Consider the following 18,958-nt stretch of genomic DNA (forward strand, 5'->3'; position numbering starts at 1 on the left):
TCCCATGAAGTGCTGGAAGGCACCGATGCCAAAAAAACAGAGATGATGGCAGGGGGTCACGATCCATTCTCGGCCACGTACAGGAACGGGGACAGACCCCTCGGAGCGGGAGGGCCGCGCTCCCGGCCCTCGGCCGGCACGTGGGCGCAGCAGAGGGGTGGCGAGGAGGGTTGTACGCACGACCCGAGGGACTTGCAGCTGGGGTGCCAAAACCCACGGATCCGACAGGAATTATCGCCTAGTCCTGCGATGCTTGACGGGGGAGAAGGGCTGTGTCCAGGTAACCCAGGCCTGGGAGAGACCCCGAGTCACCTTATCGAGGGTCTCGGAGGCTCCTGCCCTGCGGGGGCGAAGGTCAGAGCACTGTGGGGAAATCACAGGGGAAAGCAGCAGGTTCCGGGCCTTTGCTTTCTTCACCTTTTCTTTCACCTTTTTCCTTTCTTCACCTTTTCCCCCCCGCTGGCGTGGGGGCTGCCTGGGGGATCCCCCAAAGGGGACGGGAATAAATCTCCTCTTCGTATTTCACCCGTGGATTTGGGGGGGGGGGGGGGTGTTCCCGCGTCCTGCCGGCGGAGGGTAACCGAACTCCGACGGCAGTTAGGGAAGGACAAAGCCTTGCCTCAGAGGTGAAAAAACGGGGCGGGAAAAGGGGGGGGGGGGGGAATGTAACGGCGCGTTTCGGCTGAGGGGGGCAACCCGCGTCCCGCGGAAATTCGGCGTGAGGCCGCCCCCCCCCCCCCCAACCATCCCCCGGGTCTGGGGGTGCTCCCGGAAACCCCGGGGGGGTGGGATGGGATAGGGGAGGGGGGGGCCGGGCCCGTAGGACCGGGGAGGGGCGGTGGAGGCGGCGTCATGTGACCGGCTCCCAGCTCCTTTAAAGCAGCCACATGCAACCGAGCAGCGGCCACAATCACGGCTGGAGGCGGCGGAGGGGGAGCCGGTCCCCGGCGGGCCCGGGCAATCAGTGCGGAGACTCGCCAGCCCCCCCGCTCCTCCACATCCCCCTCCCCAGGTTGGGGGGAGCCCGGGGGGCTTAGAACCGGGCGAAAATGGCTGGGGCCATCATCGAGAACATGAGCACCAAAAAGCTGTGCATCGTCGGGGGGATCTTGCTGGTTTTCCAAGTCATCGCCTTTCTGGTGGGAGGTCTGATCGGTGAGTGCTGAAGGTGCAAAACTTTCTCCTTCCTCCTCTCCTCGCTCGCGTTGTTTAGCTACTTGTTACAGTATCGCTGACTCGCCCCTATGATCTAATTAGCCCTGCTATTGTAGTTAAGAAAACACGGCTCCCTGGGCCTCTTTGTGCACATTTCACTCTAGTGCCTGCAAGAAAAAAAAAAAAAAAAAGGGGGCAGAGAAAAGTTTTTTTGGCCTGGTTTCAGTCTGTACTTAAAGAAAGAGGAAGGGGGGAAATCTTCAGTATGGCGACTGATCGCGCAGGGCAGCCTTGCCTTGCAAAGTTGGGTTTTAAATATTTGATTTTTTAAAAAACAATTCTTCCTCCACTCTTTTCGTACCTCTGCCCCTCCCCGTTTCTCGGCCTTCCAGCCGACCGCAGGAGGAAACCTCGCTGCTTGCCATCATGATAACAAAAAAAAAAAAAAAATTAAAAAATTAAAAAAAAATAAAATTAATGGGCGCTGCTCCGGGCGAGGACAGGACTGTGTTTACCGGCTCCGGGGGGCGGTGGGGTGCGTTTGGGGGGTGCCGACCCCCCCTCCCCGCCGCCCTCCTCCTTTTGTCCGGGATTGTTTCTCCTGGGGGACCCCCCCACCCCCTGGGGAACCCCGCACCCCCCCGCAATCCTCTTGCAGGAGGCTCCTGAGCCCGCGCGGGGTCGGCTCGGGGTTGTTTCGGCTCACGGAAAACCCGCGTGGCTGTTGGGGGGGGGGGGGGGGGGGGCCTTACACCCCCCCCCAACCCCTCTCGCCTTGCTCCTGGGCCCCGGCCCCGGCCACGGGGATCGGGCACGTTCCCCCCACCCGCGTTTGAAGCTCCTCGGGTGGCATCCAGCCTTCCCGACTTTTGGCACGCAAACCTCCTCGCCTAAAACTTTTTGAGTGCAGATTGTGTTTATTTCTTTATTAGCTGGCAGGGAGCGTTGCAAAATCCTCGGGGAAGTGCTGGCACAGATGTAACCCTCGGCAACAAACTTGCGGCCGGGGTTTGCCACCCCTCTGCCTCCGGGGGTTTTGATTTTTTTGCCTGGGGAAAGAGCTGGAAGGAGAAAGATGGAGGAGAGCAGGGGTTTGGGGCAGTCCCGGGAATTTATATATATATTTTTTTTTACTTTTTTTTATAATTTTTTACTAGAAAGCAGCTGAGTTATGCGCCGGCTCCTTGTAGTGATGGTCGCCTCTTCGTGGCTGCTTTGGCCGTTTCCAGCGCGGGGCTGTTGGGGAAGGGCGGTGCTGCCCTGCCGAGCCCTTCAGCCCCAGGAACCCCCTGCCCTGCCCGGGGCATTATTCCCCTTCCCTCGTAGTCGGGGCCCTTGGGATTTATAGTAATGACTGCGGGTATCTGAAGTTACATCTCTCTGAAAGGGCATCGGGAAAAATTTGTTGCATGTTTTCTGTCAAAGCGGACTGTTCTCGGGGTGATCTTTATTTGAGGGAAGAAATACCTGCAGCCGTTCCTCAGAAAGCAGAGTTGGTCTTCCTGAGGCATATTAGTGCTCTACATTTGTAGCCTCGCTAGATACCGGTTCTTAAGACCCATAGGAATTCTACTGCACAGAATTTTCAGAAACTTTTGTTTCCCTCATTCTCGTTTCAATTTCTCGTTTTTGCGTAATCACAAAGGAGTCAGTGGCAAACATTGGATTAAAACCCAGTTTTTCTAGTCCTGTGGGTCTGAATATTACTAGGATTGGCTTTTTTTTTCCTTCATTCCTTATTTTTGTGTTTAAAGAAAGCTGGTTCAAGTGTAGGTTACTGAACCCGATGCTGGTTCATTAGATAAAATGTCTTGGCCTGTGCTGCGCAGAGAAGCTAGACTCGGTGTTCGTCTTAAAAGTGTTTTTCTAGTAGCTTCTCACTTTAAAAAAGAAGTTGCTTGTACAAAAGGAAGGTGTTGATCAGAAAAGCCCCTTTTCTGTCCTCCTCAGGGTGTGATAAACAGACACATTTCTGTTCAGCTTTATAGGGAATACCCAGAAATGTTTTTGTTCAGGTTTGTAGGGATTCGGAGATGAAAGAACTTAGATGCTGTTAGTTCAGCCTTCCATCTTGCCTATTCCCGGCTGCCGCCGGGCTCCCGGGCCCTGTCCCGGGCGGGGATGCTGCTGCTGGGACTGGAAGGCTGGTGGGCAGCTCTCCACCCACGGAGACAGCGATTCGGGGCACAAACTGCGGGTAACTTCAGGGCTGGAGTCGGTGCATCTGTGGGCGAGTCCTAGGGGGGTTATTGCAGGCCAACTTTCTTTAATTGCTGGAAAAACCCCACTTCTGATCTTGGAGCAGATAAAACTGCACTAATCAATCACCCGAACTGGTTTTTTCTCCACAGTATTTACCACTTATGATGCATTCGAGGAATTCAGAGGCTCTTCCCCTGCTTGGATTAGAGGCGGTGGGGCAGCTGTGCCGATGGGCTCCAACAGCTCCCACCAGCCCTCCTTAAGACCAAGTGCCTGGGAACCAGCTCAAAGATCTTGGGTGTAAACTAGGTGTGGGGCCCAACATCTGGCGCAGTGACACACAAGCAGGGCACCTCAGCCTGGGGGGATGCATCAAACTCTTCCCAGGAATTAGCCCCACAGCGTGCCGTTGGTGTCCTCGTGTCCCTGGGAGCCCTGAGCCCATGGCTTGTGGCTGATCCCTCGGACCACCGCTGGGCCCCGCCGCCCACTCGGCGTCCTGGCCCCTGCGGTTAGTCCCTCACCTGTGGCGTTTTTCTAAGAGATACCTGTTAGAAATGGGTCTGTGGCTGGAGACGGCGGGTGGGGAGCCAAGCGGTGCTGCGAGTACTCGAAGTGCCGAATGACACGGGACTGCTGCTCTTCAGAGAGGTGTGACACAAGGTGGGATGGGAGCTGAGGTGTCACTGAAATAGCGATCCTGGTCTGGTTTGATCCAGCGCACCAAACAGACACCAAGAATCTAGTTATTTTAGTTTATTCAGGTCTAGACAAACCAAAATATGTACACAACTGGAACACGCTACAAGGCTAACCCAGCCTCTCCTTTAGCAGTCAGTTAGGTCATATTTCAAAACAATGACTAAGTGCTCTATTTTAACAGAATACTTGTGCAAGTCCAAAATACACAAATGCAGTGCATTGGTACCTGATACGACAATGATGACAGAGCTTCATTTTTCTGCAACTGGGGTTTTCGGCCAGTGGCGGTTCTCTAGCTAGTTTTTGAATAGTCAGCTGCATAATGTCTTGAGTTTTAATAGGGCTTGCACTTTCCCAACAGCTCTTTTATTTAGAAGCAGGAGTCTTATCAGCTCTCTGATGGATTTTGCTTAGATGTGTGTTGGCAAAGCATGAGACCTGCATGTATGGGAGTCATTCCCTTACCAGGGTGAAGCTCGCGTGGCAGTTTGAGAGCTTTGCAGAGCTAGGGAGTTGAGAAAACATCTCAAAAGAGAATTTTATTGAGCAGTTTCTTTGTTGTTGTGCTATGGTAATGAACTGTTGGCTCCAGACAACTGGGACTGTCACTGCTTCAAACCGTTCTGTTTTCAAACCCTGCAGAATTTCTGGTGTCTGCTCTGTTCCCTGGTAAACAGCTTGTTTAAAGGTTACACTTCTGGATTATGTGTTACACATTCTGTTAGGATGTTTCAGTACTCAATAAAACATGATCCATAAAATTAATCGTAATACAACCTTGTCTTTGCTATCCTGCTATAAGTGATAGCATACATGTATTAGAAGAGAATGGGATCAAACAAATGTTTTCTGTTATCACTCAAGGCAGCATAAATGTTTGTGAGAAATGAGGCTATAGCTAATATAGTTGTGCCAGCATTCCCAGGAGCCCTCACGTACTATGCATGTATATGCTCAGCCTTTTCAATACACGGGGGGGGGGGTTTAGCCAGCCCCCTGGCATCCTGGCTGTCGCCGGGAGTGCCACTGGGCTCATCCAGGCTTGGAGTCATGGTGACCAGGACGTGGAGCCAGGTTAGCTGGTGACGGCCCTGGGCTCAGCATGAGGACAAACCTTCCCACAGCTGGACCAGCTGCGGCATCTGTGTGGCTGTTGCTTGTTACTGGAAGTTTTGACCAGGGCGTTGTGACGGAGGTCACAGCACAGCTGCTGAGCTGGGACCCCTCGTGTCCTCTCCTGACTGCTGGCCAGGTGGTAGGAACTCTCTGTGTGTGGAAATCTGACTTGACTCTCCTGTGGGTTTAATGACTCTTGGTTTTCTTCAAACCAAAGCTTTTGATTACAAATTGTCTTCCTCTGTATACCTTGTGGGAAGCTGTTGGTGGTGTCTGTCTAATTTCCTTTGCATCCTGGAATTTTTTTCTACATACAGTATTTTAAAAAGAAAAAAGAGGAAAGAAAGCAGACTTCACTGCTCGAATCTGTCCAGAGATCATGGAGACAGCAGGAAATTTTGTGCTAAGCCCCGAAGCGTGGGGCAGTTTTCCCAGCGCTCCGTGGCTGTGCGGCTCCCGCGGAGCGCGGGACAGCGCGCAGCCCTGGGCAGGGTTTCCTGCACCTCGGTGGGCTTTGTGCTGCTGCCCCATCGCCACGCAGCCTGGGCACAGGCACAGACCTGCAGCCCCTCACTGTCACGCTGGCTGGTTTGTGTTCAGTCAGCCTGTGCTTCGCTGAATGGTCTGGTCTGCTCTAACCCCCCGGGGTCACGAAGTTACCCCACCTTCCCTGCGGCTTTCTCTCTCCAGGGCTTTGCTCAGGCGAAGGGATGTGCGTGTCGCCCCGGGTTTGCTGGCACTGCGGGAGGCTGTGGCAAAGAGCGAAGCTGCTGGGCAGGCTGAAATGGAGGGCACGGGAGGAGATGGGACCACAGAGCTCTGTGCAGCAACATCCCTGCTTCAAAACTGCGTTTTCTGTTCCTTTAGACCAGTTACCGGAAAGACAACTTTTCCAATAACTTATTTTATGTGAGGTACTTCTAGGACTTCAAGGACGCCTCGTCCCAAGTCACAGATTATCTTGCTTTCAGTTCAAATGAGCCGACAGAGCACAGAAGAACCTCTCTGTAGTGCAGACAAAGTCCAGGAGCAGGCATACATACAGTTAAGTACAGAAAGTTCAGTGCCCAGCCGTACACTTTACAAATTTAACTGATTGGAAAAGTGGAGGTATTTATTTAGCACAGGAGTCTGCTGGGACGAAGGGGATGCATTTAAGAAGGTGCAGGTTCACTGCTCCCTTGCCTCAGCTTAAGGTTGAAAAAACAGAATTGTTTTGACTGGAGCAAATAAAACTCTTACTTGTGTGTCTCGCCCAGAGAGATAATGAGTCATGTGTATAAATGGCTGAGCAGCTATCAACAATTCCAGTTCATTATCTAAATGTCTGATTTGGCTCCTGAGCAGTGAGTTTCCAGGATTTAATTTTCTTTCCTGGGATTTCATTACCTTCTTAGGGCTGAACTGATCTTTTGACAGGAGAGACGCTCTGATTTTGAAGGTATGTGGATGCAGCCAGCTAGGGAAGAGTGTCTGTGGGCTCCGGGACAAAAGACCATTTTTCTGTGCCTGACTTTCATCGCTGGCCTCTCCAGAAGATGGGCAAGCTGTGCTGAATAGGTCGGTGCTGCACCGTGGACATGAATGCCAATAGCCTCCTCTGTATAGCCACATTCCTTTAGTGCTGCAGCCTTGGCAGAAGCACTGGGAGCCGATGAAAAAGCAGACATGAAAGGTCATGTCTATTTAGTTTAGGTCTGCTCAATTCTTCTTTTTAAGAGCTGTAACTGTAGCTGAATGGGCAAATGTGCCAGAAATTGAGAGTTCCCAGGCAGAAATGCCCGTGCTGGGGGCCCAAGGAGTGGGCAGCGAGGCTCTAAATCCTCCGAGGTGCTAGATTTTTTGCTCTTCTTACAGTTGTGTTGCCTCCAAAGTACAGTTAACTTGGGAGGGATGCATCAGAGAGACGCTGTGCCTTGCAGTTCCCGTCAAGACGATGGTCCTCTTGCTGCTCCTCTTCTCCTTGATACGAACTGAACAGGCTGGGTTTTAAACGTGACCTGAACACTGACCAGGCGGTGGGCGTGCTGCCTCTCTGCCTTTGCAAGGGATAACGCTGGAACAGGAAGTCTTTGCCTTCCTAAATAACATTTATGCTCTTTGAAGTCATGTTATAACTCCCTGATAGCCTCGGAAAGCCTTTGAAGGGCGCAAGGTGTCCATCTGCGCCGGGACTGCCTGCGGCTGGCCCCAGCCTGGGGGAGTGCCCCGGGAGCTGATCCCCCCGATTCAAATGCAGATGAAATTCTTTACATATCTCCCTATCGGCCCTTTCAAGGTACCTTGTTATCTGTAGTGTGCGACTTGGGGAGTTTCAGGCTGTGCTCAGGAGGAAAGCTGGATAACATCAGGTCATCCTGCTATTTTAGACCTCTGTTTGCAGGGATTTAATATCTTGGCTGGGCGTTAGCAGGAAATGCATTTCATCTGAGTCGAAAATTGACAAAGGATGGCTTGGACAAAGATCAAACTGTCTGTGGCAATTAGGAAATCAGTTCTACCTTTTCTTTCCCTTTTCTTCTTTTAAAGAAAGTATTTTTTTAATATATACTTCTGCATTTATGGAACTCATACTGCTAGTGCTCTCTTGGTTTGCGTTTGCTGCTTGCTGTTGCACATGTATATGAATCGTGGAGGTCATTTATTTAGTTCTCCCAGCAAATCTACTCGTACTCTAGTGCTTCGTAAGATTTTCTTGCTTTGTGACTTGCCTGGGGCTGAGGGAATAATCCCTTATCTCTGAGAGCAAGACACTCCCCCAGAAGCCCTTTGGTTGGTGTTTGGTGGCAGCAGCCTTGCGGGGTGCTCACACTCTTGCTTCTGCAGCGGGGATCCTGGCTGCGCTTTCAGTTTGAAAGGCTCTTGGCACAGCCGTTTCCCTGGCTGTTTGCAAACTGACTCCTTGAAGAAAATCCCCAGTTTATGCTGCTCTGAAAGGCCGTGCTGCACGGGCAGCTTTTCCGCTAGCACAGCCCAGCGCTGCAAGAGTAGCACTGAAGAGCAAACCTTGAGCAAAACCAAACAGCCGCCCCTCCAAGATGTAAGACACACGTATCTCTAGCTTCTGCACGGTTACAGGACGCTGAGAAAGCACAGCAATTCCTCAAAACCCAAGCAAGACTGTCCTGCTGGCTATAGTGCTTGGTTAGGGACCTCCAAATCCTGGCAGCTCACTTCCCACTGCAGTCTCCTAAGCCTGTAGGTTTGAGCCTGGCAGAGGTCTGGGCCACCAAATATCCCCTTCCATCCAGATGGACTCTGAGCTGGGTCAGGACTCCCATCACCCTCTAAAGGAGGTGGAAAAGCCACGGCTGCCCAAGCCAACGCTCTCACTAGAGGAGGTGTGTGCACAGCCCGCTCCTGCCTCGCTCTCCACGGCCACAGCAGGAGACCTGGATGCAGAAGACAAGCCTGGGTCAGGGATCTCCCAGGCCAGGCTTTGGTGCATTGGACAGGTTCGTTTTTATGGTCTGAAACAAAGAAGACAGAGAAGCCTGTAGCATTGAAAAATCTATTGGAGATGACAGAAATAAGGGTGTTCAGCTGTGATAGTATGTCTGGCGGCTCCCACTATAAATAAGAGTGGAAATGGTGCCCTGGGGCTTTAAAGGACTGTGGTCTTGATGAAGCTTGAAGTCAAATGGGAAGAAAGAAATACCTTTCTAGAGGGGGGGGGCTTCTAGGAGGCAGTGGGTTTGGTTTGGGTGTTTTAGAGATGAATTAGATGATTTAAATGTCCAGCAATTCTGTATATAAAAGCTGCTGCAGTGTTCAGAAAAAGGCTTTCCTGTAGCTTGTGAAATAGTAACTATTAACAAAAAATATTAATTTAAAGACTGTGTTAGTGGTCACTCTTATTAACGATAGCATCCAGGTCAGGAAGGAGGGAGGTGGAAAAGAAAACTTCCATGCTGCAATACATATGTATTTATAAAAAACGAGTACATATAATGTTATTCAGGTTTTCTCACTGTTCTAGTTGGAAAAGCTCAGTCTGTCCGATGATAAATTAGCTTGTTTATTCCTATCCTGCTGTTGGTTAGTGTAATGAAGCAGAAGTCCATTGTGTGTGCTCATTGGGTAGTGATGGCTCTGCACAGAAGGGGGTAATTGAGTAGAAAAGCAGAATGCTCCCGGTGCATGGGAGAAGTTAACACCACATGAGGTCAGTAGGATTCAAGCTTTAATCAATGTAGACACAATGCAATTGAGATTTTCTAAAGGGCTTGTTTATGGTGCAAGAGCAAGGGTCAGTAGTTAATTTGAAATGCTGTAGGTGTTCTAGATGAGAAGGTACAAAATATATATCATAGAGGTAAGTGGGAGCAGAGAGGGATGTGATTCTGGTAACTGGACTGAATGCCTTGTTTGCAGGAGTATGGGGGAGGAAAGAAGGAAGGGATTATCTGAGGGTTTATCACAGGAGATTTTTTTTAAAGATCCACTTAATTTATTGAAATTAAACAGAGTGATGGTGGCTCTTGTGCAAATCTAGGCATAGGTAATATTGTAAAATGAAAATACTGAATAACTGAGCTCGCTTATAGTAAATCTTTAACCTAAAGAGTTAAGTCTGAATACAGTGAAACAGTTGTTTTGTGTGTGTGTGTTTGGGGTTTTTTTTCCTCCGAGGTATGCCCCTTTACAGGCAGGATCTTATTTTCTGCTTTTCTCAGAAAAGAAAAGGGCAATGAATGCTTACATGTTAATGGGGATAGATTGCTTCGAGGACAGTATAGCTGAAACTAAAGGAGAGCTACTTAGGGCTGTACTAGAGAGATGTTAAAGCCTTCCCGGCTTAACCCCCATCAAGGTTTGAACCAGAGCTTTGAAAATTAAACAAAAATCAGTTCTACAGCTGCTCAGTGCTATTTGCTAACATCTTTCAGGGCGAGTTCGGTGGGCTGTGAATGGTGCTGGAGTTTGTCTCACTGAGTCTCCGTGTTCCATTTGCCCTCGCCCATCCCCACATGCCGTCACCACCGTGTTTGCAGGAGAGGTGACCCCAAGAGATAGGTGGGAACAAGCTGTGCTTGTGGCACAAAGATGTGAAAGGGGGATTTATTAAAGACTGGGAGAAAGCAGGCTTTCTTTTCTTCTCTCCTTCTTAAAGATCTGATGGGTTTAACTTAATTTTTTTTTTCTCTTAAAATCTGAATGTGAAATGTCATTTTTCTCCCATGCTTGAAGATTCATTAAAGGTTCATGGCCACCAAAAGGCCTCTTTACTGTTGTTTATTCTTGGTCTTTGTGTTCTGCCTCAACTAATCTTTGGGCCCCTAAGTTTTCTGTAGGAGCAGCCAAGCATCAGCTGTAAATGTGCCCAACAGCGTAGGGGAGTGAGATGGGTGAAGAACAGCAGAAACATCTGTGGGGGTGAGGGAAGAGCAAGACCTGAGAGCTCTAGGGAAAACCAGCTGTGACCCTTCTGAGGCAAAACGTGAACTGTGGTGGTGGTTGCATCGTGTCGTGTCAGTCACGACTTTGTCAGTCTGATCTCCTGGGTTGTAGAAAACGCGTTGAAAACTGTTTTGAGGAGTTGAAACGTGGCTGTTTGTCATAGGGCAAAGATTCAGGGTGTTCAGAGAAGAGAGCAAAGTGGTGACTAAAAATTTGAAGAAGTGCAATACGTACTCCATGTGTGTGCACATGATCCAGCTGGCACTAATCTCGGTCACATGCAAACTCAACTTCGACTGCTGTATAGTAGCTTAATATTTAGTCTGTATGTGGAATGATAAAAACGGGGACAGCAGCAGCAGCACATTCGCATCTTGGGAGCAGTAACTGTGTGCAGGACCTGGTGGGATAAGGCCCTGAGCACCCTGCTCTGACCTCCTGGCTGGCCCTGCTGTGAGCAGGAGGTTGGCCAAGAGGCATCCTGAGGTCCTGTCCCATCCAGAGTAACTCTGGTTCCTCAGCGACAAGCTGTGCTCTTCCCTTTAGATGCGTTCATTTCTAATGGAAGTGCAATTCTGTAAGATGAAGCTCTAGCTCTTGTTTGATAAGGTGTGCAGTGACAGACAGGCCTGGGAACCCCAGGTTTACCATTTTGGTGGGTATTTGGGGCAGGATGCTCAGTTTCTTCAGCAAACGCTGTAGGGTTTTGCTATGGAGGTTATAGAGGGGGCAGAAGGAGCGTTGGATGGTCTGGGGCATCCCCTCCGTGTGAGGAATCATCTCTGTTTGCCTCTACTCATGCTGTGTTTAGTCTACATGAAGTGAAAGAATTTTGATTCCAGTTGAGATGCAGGAGAGAAATCCTCTCTGTCTTGGCAACGGGGATGGTCATCAGTGCTGAGAAACCAAATTGCGGCATCTTTTGCCACATGAGGTCGTAAGATTGTTGACCTCTCTGACCAGTAGATATATAAAGTAGGCTGAGATATTTCCTTCAAATCCTCATATTTGGAGTTATTTTATAACACCGTCGTTGTCTTAGTTTTGGGTGAAACGCTGCTCCCAGTTTAACAGGAGACTGGAGAGTTTTCACACAAGAGTTTTGGATCATTCAAAACTGAAAGCAATTCAACTTCAGTTCCCCCCTCAGCTGTGAATGTCTCTATCCCTTTTAACCACTGCTGTTTCTTGGGGACATAACTTGAGAAAATCCATGTGCTTGAGCCAATTGGCTATAGGCTATTTTCAGTATGAAAAGTGAGAGAAGTCTCACTGAAGGCCTTGCTGGAAATGGCATGCAAGGGTTGCTTCAATCTGTAAGACAGCTGAAATGGCTTTGGAAGTTCATCAGAAGTCTTCCCTGGGAAGTGGTGACCGCGCTGCTGAAAAAAAAATGGGCTCGCCTGCGAATGCTGCTGCAAGGAGCTGTGCTGCTGTGACCCGTGGAATTTGGGAGACCCTTGGGGCTTTTGCAGCGAGGCGGGCACCTCTGCAGCCTCTTGGATGGAGTGGGCAGACCTGTGTTCACTCCCCAAACTAGTATGAAAACTCGTGAACTGCAGAAGAGAGGTTGCTCAGACCGTGTTGGTTTTATCTTCGTGTGTGTGCTGGGCTGGGTTTTTCAGGAAGATATAATGCAGGTTTGTCCCATCGGAGCTAAGGGGGGCTCTGGTGGTGACAGTCACCTCCTGCCCCCTTCCCATGGGCGCAGGCACGCCGGCTGCTTGGAGGTCCTGGCTGTTGCTCTGCTGTGAATCATCCTGTCTCTAAACTTGTCTGTGGGAAGTTTTTTCTCTTTAAGTAGGGGGGTTGGAAGCCTCTACTGACAGCGTTGGCAGCTCCGGCAGCCTCATGCCTATGGCTCTTGGCACCCAGCACCCCAGGGGTCGAACCCCTTGGAGCGAGGGTTGTCTGCCCGATGACTGCTCCTGGAGCCCGGGCTCCTTCCCGGGGGCTCCCCGGGCAGCCCTAAACTCGGGCTGGGCTGGTTCCTGTTTGAGCTGGCTCCCAGAGAGCCACGCTTCTGACTGTCTTCTGCAGAACCCCCCTGATCAGAGCCCAGGTCCCTGGTCGCTCCGCTAACCCCTCCAAATGGCACCTGCGCTGGCACAGCCAGCAGGCTGGGACACGGGCTGAGGCTCATCCACTGGATTATGCACAAACGTCTATTTAATTATTTACAGACTGGCATATATCATTTAATATATAAAGCTGAAGCATCTACCAGCCCACAGGCAGAAGGACTGAAAGCAGCCTGCTTGGCACCGCACTTTAACTGAAATCCCTCGATGCTAGCTTTGTTTTGCATAGCACTTTGTAATACTGTTAGTTGACTTGGCTGCAGTTTCACAAAGCATTTTTTTTCCACTTGGTTCAACACTCACTTGAATTTAATGGGAGTGGAGCCAAATAAGTAATGGAAGCCAAGTGCCGACGTTTGTTTGGTGTGCAGTTCCCAACAAGGAATATATATAGTAATTGTCTCTTGCTCCTCAAAGCTGTAACTTTGGCAGAGGGGATACTTCAGTGAGCATGCCAAGTATTTAAAATCATAATCAGTCAGTGATGAAAACATGTATTTATGGCTATAATGAGTTGCATCAAAGCAAGAAACACTCATCTTCAACGTAGAAGTAACAATGTCTTTTAATTCAGAAATGCCTACTTTTAAATCACACAAAGACCTGTCAAGGCTCTGAGAGCTTGGCCTGAACGTCTGACTTATTTCTCAGCAATATTCCTAATACTCACTTACATGTCTTTAGTCGTGATTACAGGGTTCCACGTCGGGGCACGATAAAGGAATGTTGCACTGGTTTATGCGCTTATGGCACGTCATTAAAGTGTTCCGTAATCCTGCATTTGCAGCTAGATTTTGTTTGTTGAGTGCTTTATTTTATTCTCTTTTGCTGTTTCTTTTGGGCATTATCAGTGACTTGCTCTTTTTGGGGGGCTGTCTGTGGTTGCTGGGGGACTGCTGGCTGCACGCTGGTTTGAGGTGCAGCAGCGCTGTGTATCTGTGCTCACTTAGGCTGTGGGTTGCTAGTGAGAGCAGGTATGGATTTGGGAGTATTCCTGCTTGAGCAAATCCCTTGCAGCCCACCCTTTATGCCAGCATTGCCGCTACTTTTCAGCTAGAAGAAACTTATTGCTGTCAAGAAATTGAAAAAAAAAATGCAGTTTATAAACAACTGCTTTTTAATAACTTCCTCCCGACTCGCACGTTGAGTCATCTCTCCCCTGCCTGTAGGAAGGAGTGCGGATGTCATCTTTCTAATGAGGTGGCACGTTGGGGAAGATGCTACGCAGGGTTCCTGGCTTGGATCCCAAAAACCAATAGAGCTGCTGTTGTGATGCTGCGTCCAAATTACAAGGGAGGCAGGTCTGAATCATCTGGGTGTAGTGCGGGTGGATGTCGGCGTGCTGAGCCCGGGGGACCCTGAGCTGGCTCTGCCCCGGTCGGGGATGGGGGTGGCTGAGTGGGTGTTGCTCACTTTTGGTTTGTTTTTCTCATAGAAATACTTGGAAATTTCTAAGTAGGGTGTTACTGCTTGCTGATGGAGCTTTGGGGCGGGAGGGGGGGCTGTGATGTGCTCAGGAAGTCCCAGACCTTCTCTCAGAATGAGGATGGTGACAACGTGAAAATAACCACCTGCCTGGGGACTGGCCCCCCTTAGCCCCAGTCTCACCTGACCACCTTGGCATCTTTTCTCTGAAGACTTTCACCTGTTATTCTCTGTGCCTGGATATCTGTTATTCTGTGTGCTACTTCTGTTTTAATTCAGAGTGTAGGGACATTTCAATGCTTATCGCTTGCGTTAGAGCATTTTTACATTATTAGGTTAAAACTTGCACTTAAAGTTTTGCATTTCAAGCCTTATTTTCATTTTAAAAAGGGCTGGAGAGTTTGGGGGTTTTCATAAACATCATTTCACAAGCTTGTATTACGTAACTTTATTTTCTTCAAATTCTAGTGAAAACAGATATCAAGAACACTCTTTTAACAGTTCAAAAAGAGTTAACCTGCTCCATCTCTACTTTGCAAAACCTGTGAAGCTGGAAGGAATTCATTACAGCATGTCCAATAGTACCTTCCTGTTAATACTGCAGAAAATAGGGCAAGTTCTGGTTTAATTGCAGTGAAATGTATTGGGTGTCAAAATGCGAGCTGCCTGTTGTGCAAAAAAATACTTCTATGAAAAAAATGGGAATAAATCCATAAGGGATGGGGAAATTATTGACCTTCTGGATGCTGTGACCCATGGAAACCCCTTGGATCGTACTGGGGAGATGAGGAACTGGAGCAGCTCTGGCTCTGCTTGTCTCTGTGGTTTGCCAGTTCTGTGATGCATTAAAATAGTATTAAAATATTTATTTCCCAAATGATATTGGAAAACAGGGTAGAATTGCTGTCGTAAGAAGGCTTTGCGTGGCAGAACTATGTTGGAAATGTATATTGAGTTTTTAAAAGCCTTTCTCTCAGTTTTGGAGGTGTTTTATGGTGAAATTCTGGCTGAAGGTGGAATGCATTTCTTTTCTGCTTTCAATCCCTATTTGTACTTCCAGGTTGGACTGTTTCCTCATCAGTGTAAAGCCTGAGTAGTACACTCCTCCATAGCTTTAATTGTCTGGGAAGTTATCAGGGTCCTGATACCCATTTTCATTGTATCTTGTGCACGTGCACAAAGCCTCATCACTGGCTGTGATGATGGGGGCAGTGCAGAGTTTGGGGAGCGTTTTAGAGCCAAGATTCAGCTTTTTATTCCTCCCAATATCTCAAAAAAATGGTGGCTAGGGGAAAAACACAAATCTGTTAGTTCACACCTGCCTTACAGCAAAAGGAAGAAATACCTTCATATGCAAAACGCTTCTCTCCAGTTAGCAGCAGTGGGTGTGCGAGGAACCTCGGCGCATGGCGGCGGTGGCTGGTTCACCCCGTGTTTTCCACGTAGGGAGCTTTGGCGGGGCTGAGACGGCTCCCACAGCGAGCTTGCAAGCACCAGAGGCTGGTGATGGCCCTGGGCTGGGTTAGGTGCAAAGTGGTGCTGCCCTCTCCCATTACCAAGGAGTCTTAAGAGCCTTCCTGCCCAAGGAAACGTGCGGCTGTGCGGGGTTCAAATCACTGCTGTAAGCCCTGCCCTGCTCTGCAGGACCACGAGGGTTAGGCTTAGTTCATCCGTCTAGGTTTGTGATATGGGCCCATGCTTTGCACGTGGATTTGCTCGAGTGAGCAAACTAGAAGGGTGTATGCACAGAGAAAGATGCCAGTAACAGTATGATTCTGGTGTGACTGAGGTATCTGAGACTGAACCGGCAGATTCCAGCTGCTTCAGCTAATCTAATTTGATCCCACTACAAAGTCAGTAATACGTCTGTAGATGTAATAAACTTAATTACTTAACTGCAAGATCAAGGAGCTGTGAAGGAGAATCATTTGATGCATTTGTTTTAAATTGCCTTCAAATAGTTGAACGGGGAGCTGCATATTTTGGTGGGGAAACCACTATATAAGATATCTAAAGATGCTAAAAATGTGGTTCTTTTCCATTTACAGCTCCCAGCCCCACTACAGCTGTTCCTTACACGTCAGTGAAGTGCATTGATGTAAGAAAAAACCACCACAAAACCAAGTGGCTGATGCCCTGGGGACCCAACCACTGCGAGAAGCTCAAAGACTTTGACGAGGCGGTGAGCCGGCAGATCGAAGCCAACGATATCGTGTTTGCTGTGCACATTCCCCTCCCCAGCAAGGAGATGAGCCCCTGGTTCCAGTTCATGCTTTTCATCATCCAGCTGGACATCGCCTTCAAGATGGACAACGACCTAAGTAAGTCACGCTCGGTTGTTTGTTACGTGCTGACTGTGGTCTGCCTTTCCCAGGGCGTTTCTCTTAAGGTTGCTCTCATCTTGCACCATATGTTAGCTGCCGCGGCGCCTCCCGCAGCGAGGGGGTGCAGGAGCCTGCTCCGAAGGTGGGAATCGGCACCGAGAGGTTCAGTGTGTCTCTGCGGGGAGGGCTGTTCACACTGCGCTAGCGTGTAGCGAAGCAGATGACGAGCGAGTTCCCTGTTAAAGCACGTAGACCATCAGCAACTACGCTGGTTTAAATCCAGCAATGCTCTTTCACAGCATATGCTCCTGGGTTTCACACGGTTTTTCAAAATATTCCGGGGTGCTGAGCGCGCAGCCACGGTTCGCAGCCGATCGTACAGCCCAACCCTTGGCTGAAAGAAAACCCTTCTTTCCTCCCGCTCCCACGCGTTCCCACCTCGTGCTGGCTCTGTGTGAGCCTGGCCCCGAGCTGCCTCCTGCAGCCTCCTCAGAGCAGACTTGGCCTGGGCCGGGCGAGCTCTGTGCCCGGTCAGTGCTTGGGCCGGGTGGTGCCAGGGCCCGCGCCAGCGTCCCACCGCAGCGCCGGGGAGCAGCGTCACCTCGCTGCGCTCTCCTTTGGCTGTCTCGCTCTGTCAGAAGCAGTGTTGGGAGGTCTTTTTAAAAATTTTTATATATGTCTCTGCCTCAAAAATCCTTTATATGAAGTCCTGTACCGGTTACCAGTTCCCAGTGCGCTAAGCCGTGCTGTTCTGCTCTGTGTTTGCCAAGCACTTTTTTGTGATGGGTTTCTAAACCACAAGCCAAAGTACTCAGTAAATGAAATAACTGATCTGTAAGTTATATGAGGAGCTCATAAGAAGGAATTCTCATGTCTTGAGTTTTTAAAGACCCGTTCTCCATCAGGCACCAGTTGTGGAAGAGTTTATGTTTATTACAGAGCCTTTGCTGTAATAACAACTTCAGCGTCTTCAGTTTGGGGTTGGTTGTTGAACTGAAGCAGTCGCCCTACCTTCCCTCAGTTGTTGTGAGATGTGGTTTTTTGCTAGGATTTGATACATGCAGATGGAGAGTACCTTCTGGCCTTGAAACCACAGTGGAGATTAACTGAGAAACTGTATAGGTACAGGAACTGTGGAAGATGCTGTCTTACAGCGATTCACCTTTAGTACCCAAAAGAAGATAAAATGTGTGAAAAGATACCAAACCAAAAAAACACCCAAACCCCACCAGCCCCCAAACTCAAATACAACACTGCAGAAAATCTGCAAAATGATGTTGGGAGCTGAAAGGGTAAGACTGGTCTGCCCCTTACTGAAAGAAGAGTTGTATGTGTGTTTGCATGTTTTAAAGTGTTTGGGAAAAAAAATCCCTCTCTCTAACAACTATAACCTAACAATGAGTAAACAATTTACTTTCCAGGCTGGTCTGAACTGGGGCTTCTGCAGCTCTTTCTCTGGCTGCAGCCTGTCTCTCGGTCTGGCTCTAGTGTTAGTGTAACCATGTGGTGGCTCGGTTCAGGGAGCAAATCTGGTTTCGAAACTGGCTGTGAAACTGGGGATGTGGATTAGCAACGTGCTGGTGCAGGGGGAGCTGGCACCTGCGCCCCAGGGACCGCAGCCAGGTCACTGTAGATCTGCTGAAGCTTTCGTGACAGCTCTACGTTTCCTTTGCTGCCTTGCCTGCTCGGTGTGGACCTGTTCCTTCCTGGCTCGTTAATGTATCATCGTTAAGATAAGTGAAAAATGAGGTTGTATAAAGCTTACATATGTATTCTTATCCCTATAATTATCTCTACAATAGAGAGAGAGTAGCTTTGTAACTTTATTAAGGTCTCGACTTCTTAGACTTCAATAGATGGTTGTGTTTAGAGAAATAACGCTTTGTTCTGAGGCTTTTAAAGTCAGACCGCTGAGCTGGAGTCAGTACCTGGCTGAGCACCTGGGAGCAGGTTGCTAAAATGCTAAACAAGCTTTTGACAAGTAATTTCTCTGGCAAGTGCAGAGAGCCTTTTCTTCGGGTCATTGTTTGTGCTGTTTGGTGACCAAGTCCTTCAAAGGCGGGAAAGTTTTTTGAGATTTAAAAGCAGAAAAGCTTGTCTTGGGCCACCCTCGGGGTAATAAAAGCAAGGTTTGGGGGGGAGCTGTAGCTGGGAAAGACTCATTTCTGGTCATTATCAGTTCACTAGCTGCTGGTGGTTTTTCTTTATAAGAAACATTTGGAGGCAAGGGACATTAATACTTCTTATGGTGTGAGCTTACTTGGCACATCTTGAAGGTTTTCTTTCATTGACTGAAGAAAGTATTTTAAAACGCTGTTTTCCTACACTTTGTGCCAAGCTGAAGGCAGATGTAAATTAAGTGTAAAATCTAAGAAACTAGCGAGTAACACATCTCTTGCTTGCTAGAGTGTCTCGTAACAGATTAAATAAAAATAAGTCTTGTTAAGCCAAAATAATTGCGCATGTGTGTGTCTATCTTGCTGCTAACTTTGTGTTTAGAGCTTCATTGATCAGGTAACTGGGATCGGCTCCTCAAAAGAGGCAACGCTGAAG

At 48.9% G+C, this 18,958-nt stretch overlaps 1 protein-coding gene across 3 annotated transcripts in view; it reads left to right on the forward strand.

The window, feature by feature from the left end:
• The first annotated feature begins 893 nt into the window (after nucleotides 1–893).
• WLS (Wnt ligand secretion mediator) overlaps nucleotides 894–18,958 on the forward strand; it is a 37,695-nt gene continuing 19,630 nt past the window's right edge. The window contains exons 1-2 of one of the 3 annotated variants that reach the window (XM_074905998.1): nucleotides 894–1,155; nucleotides 16,130–16,402. In XM_074905998.1, coding sequence (XP_074762099.1) covers nucleotides 1,050–1,155; nucleotides 16,130–16,402 — 379 coding nt within the window. In that variant the 5' untranslated portion in view covers nucleotides 894–1,049. Of the gene's footprint in view, nucleotides 1,169–16,129; nucleotides 16,403–18,958 lie in introns of all 3 variants that reach the window. The other 2 variants (XM_074905999.1, XM_074906000.1) reach the window with 2 other exon arrangements.

This window comes from Athene noctua, chromosome 5 (genome assembly GCF_965140245.1).
Source record: "Athene noctua chromosome 5, bAthNoc1.hap1.1, whole genome shotgun sequence".
NCBI lineage: Eukaryota > Metazoa > Chordata > Aves > Strigiformes > Strigidae > Athene > Athene noctua.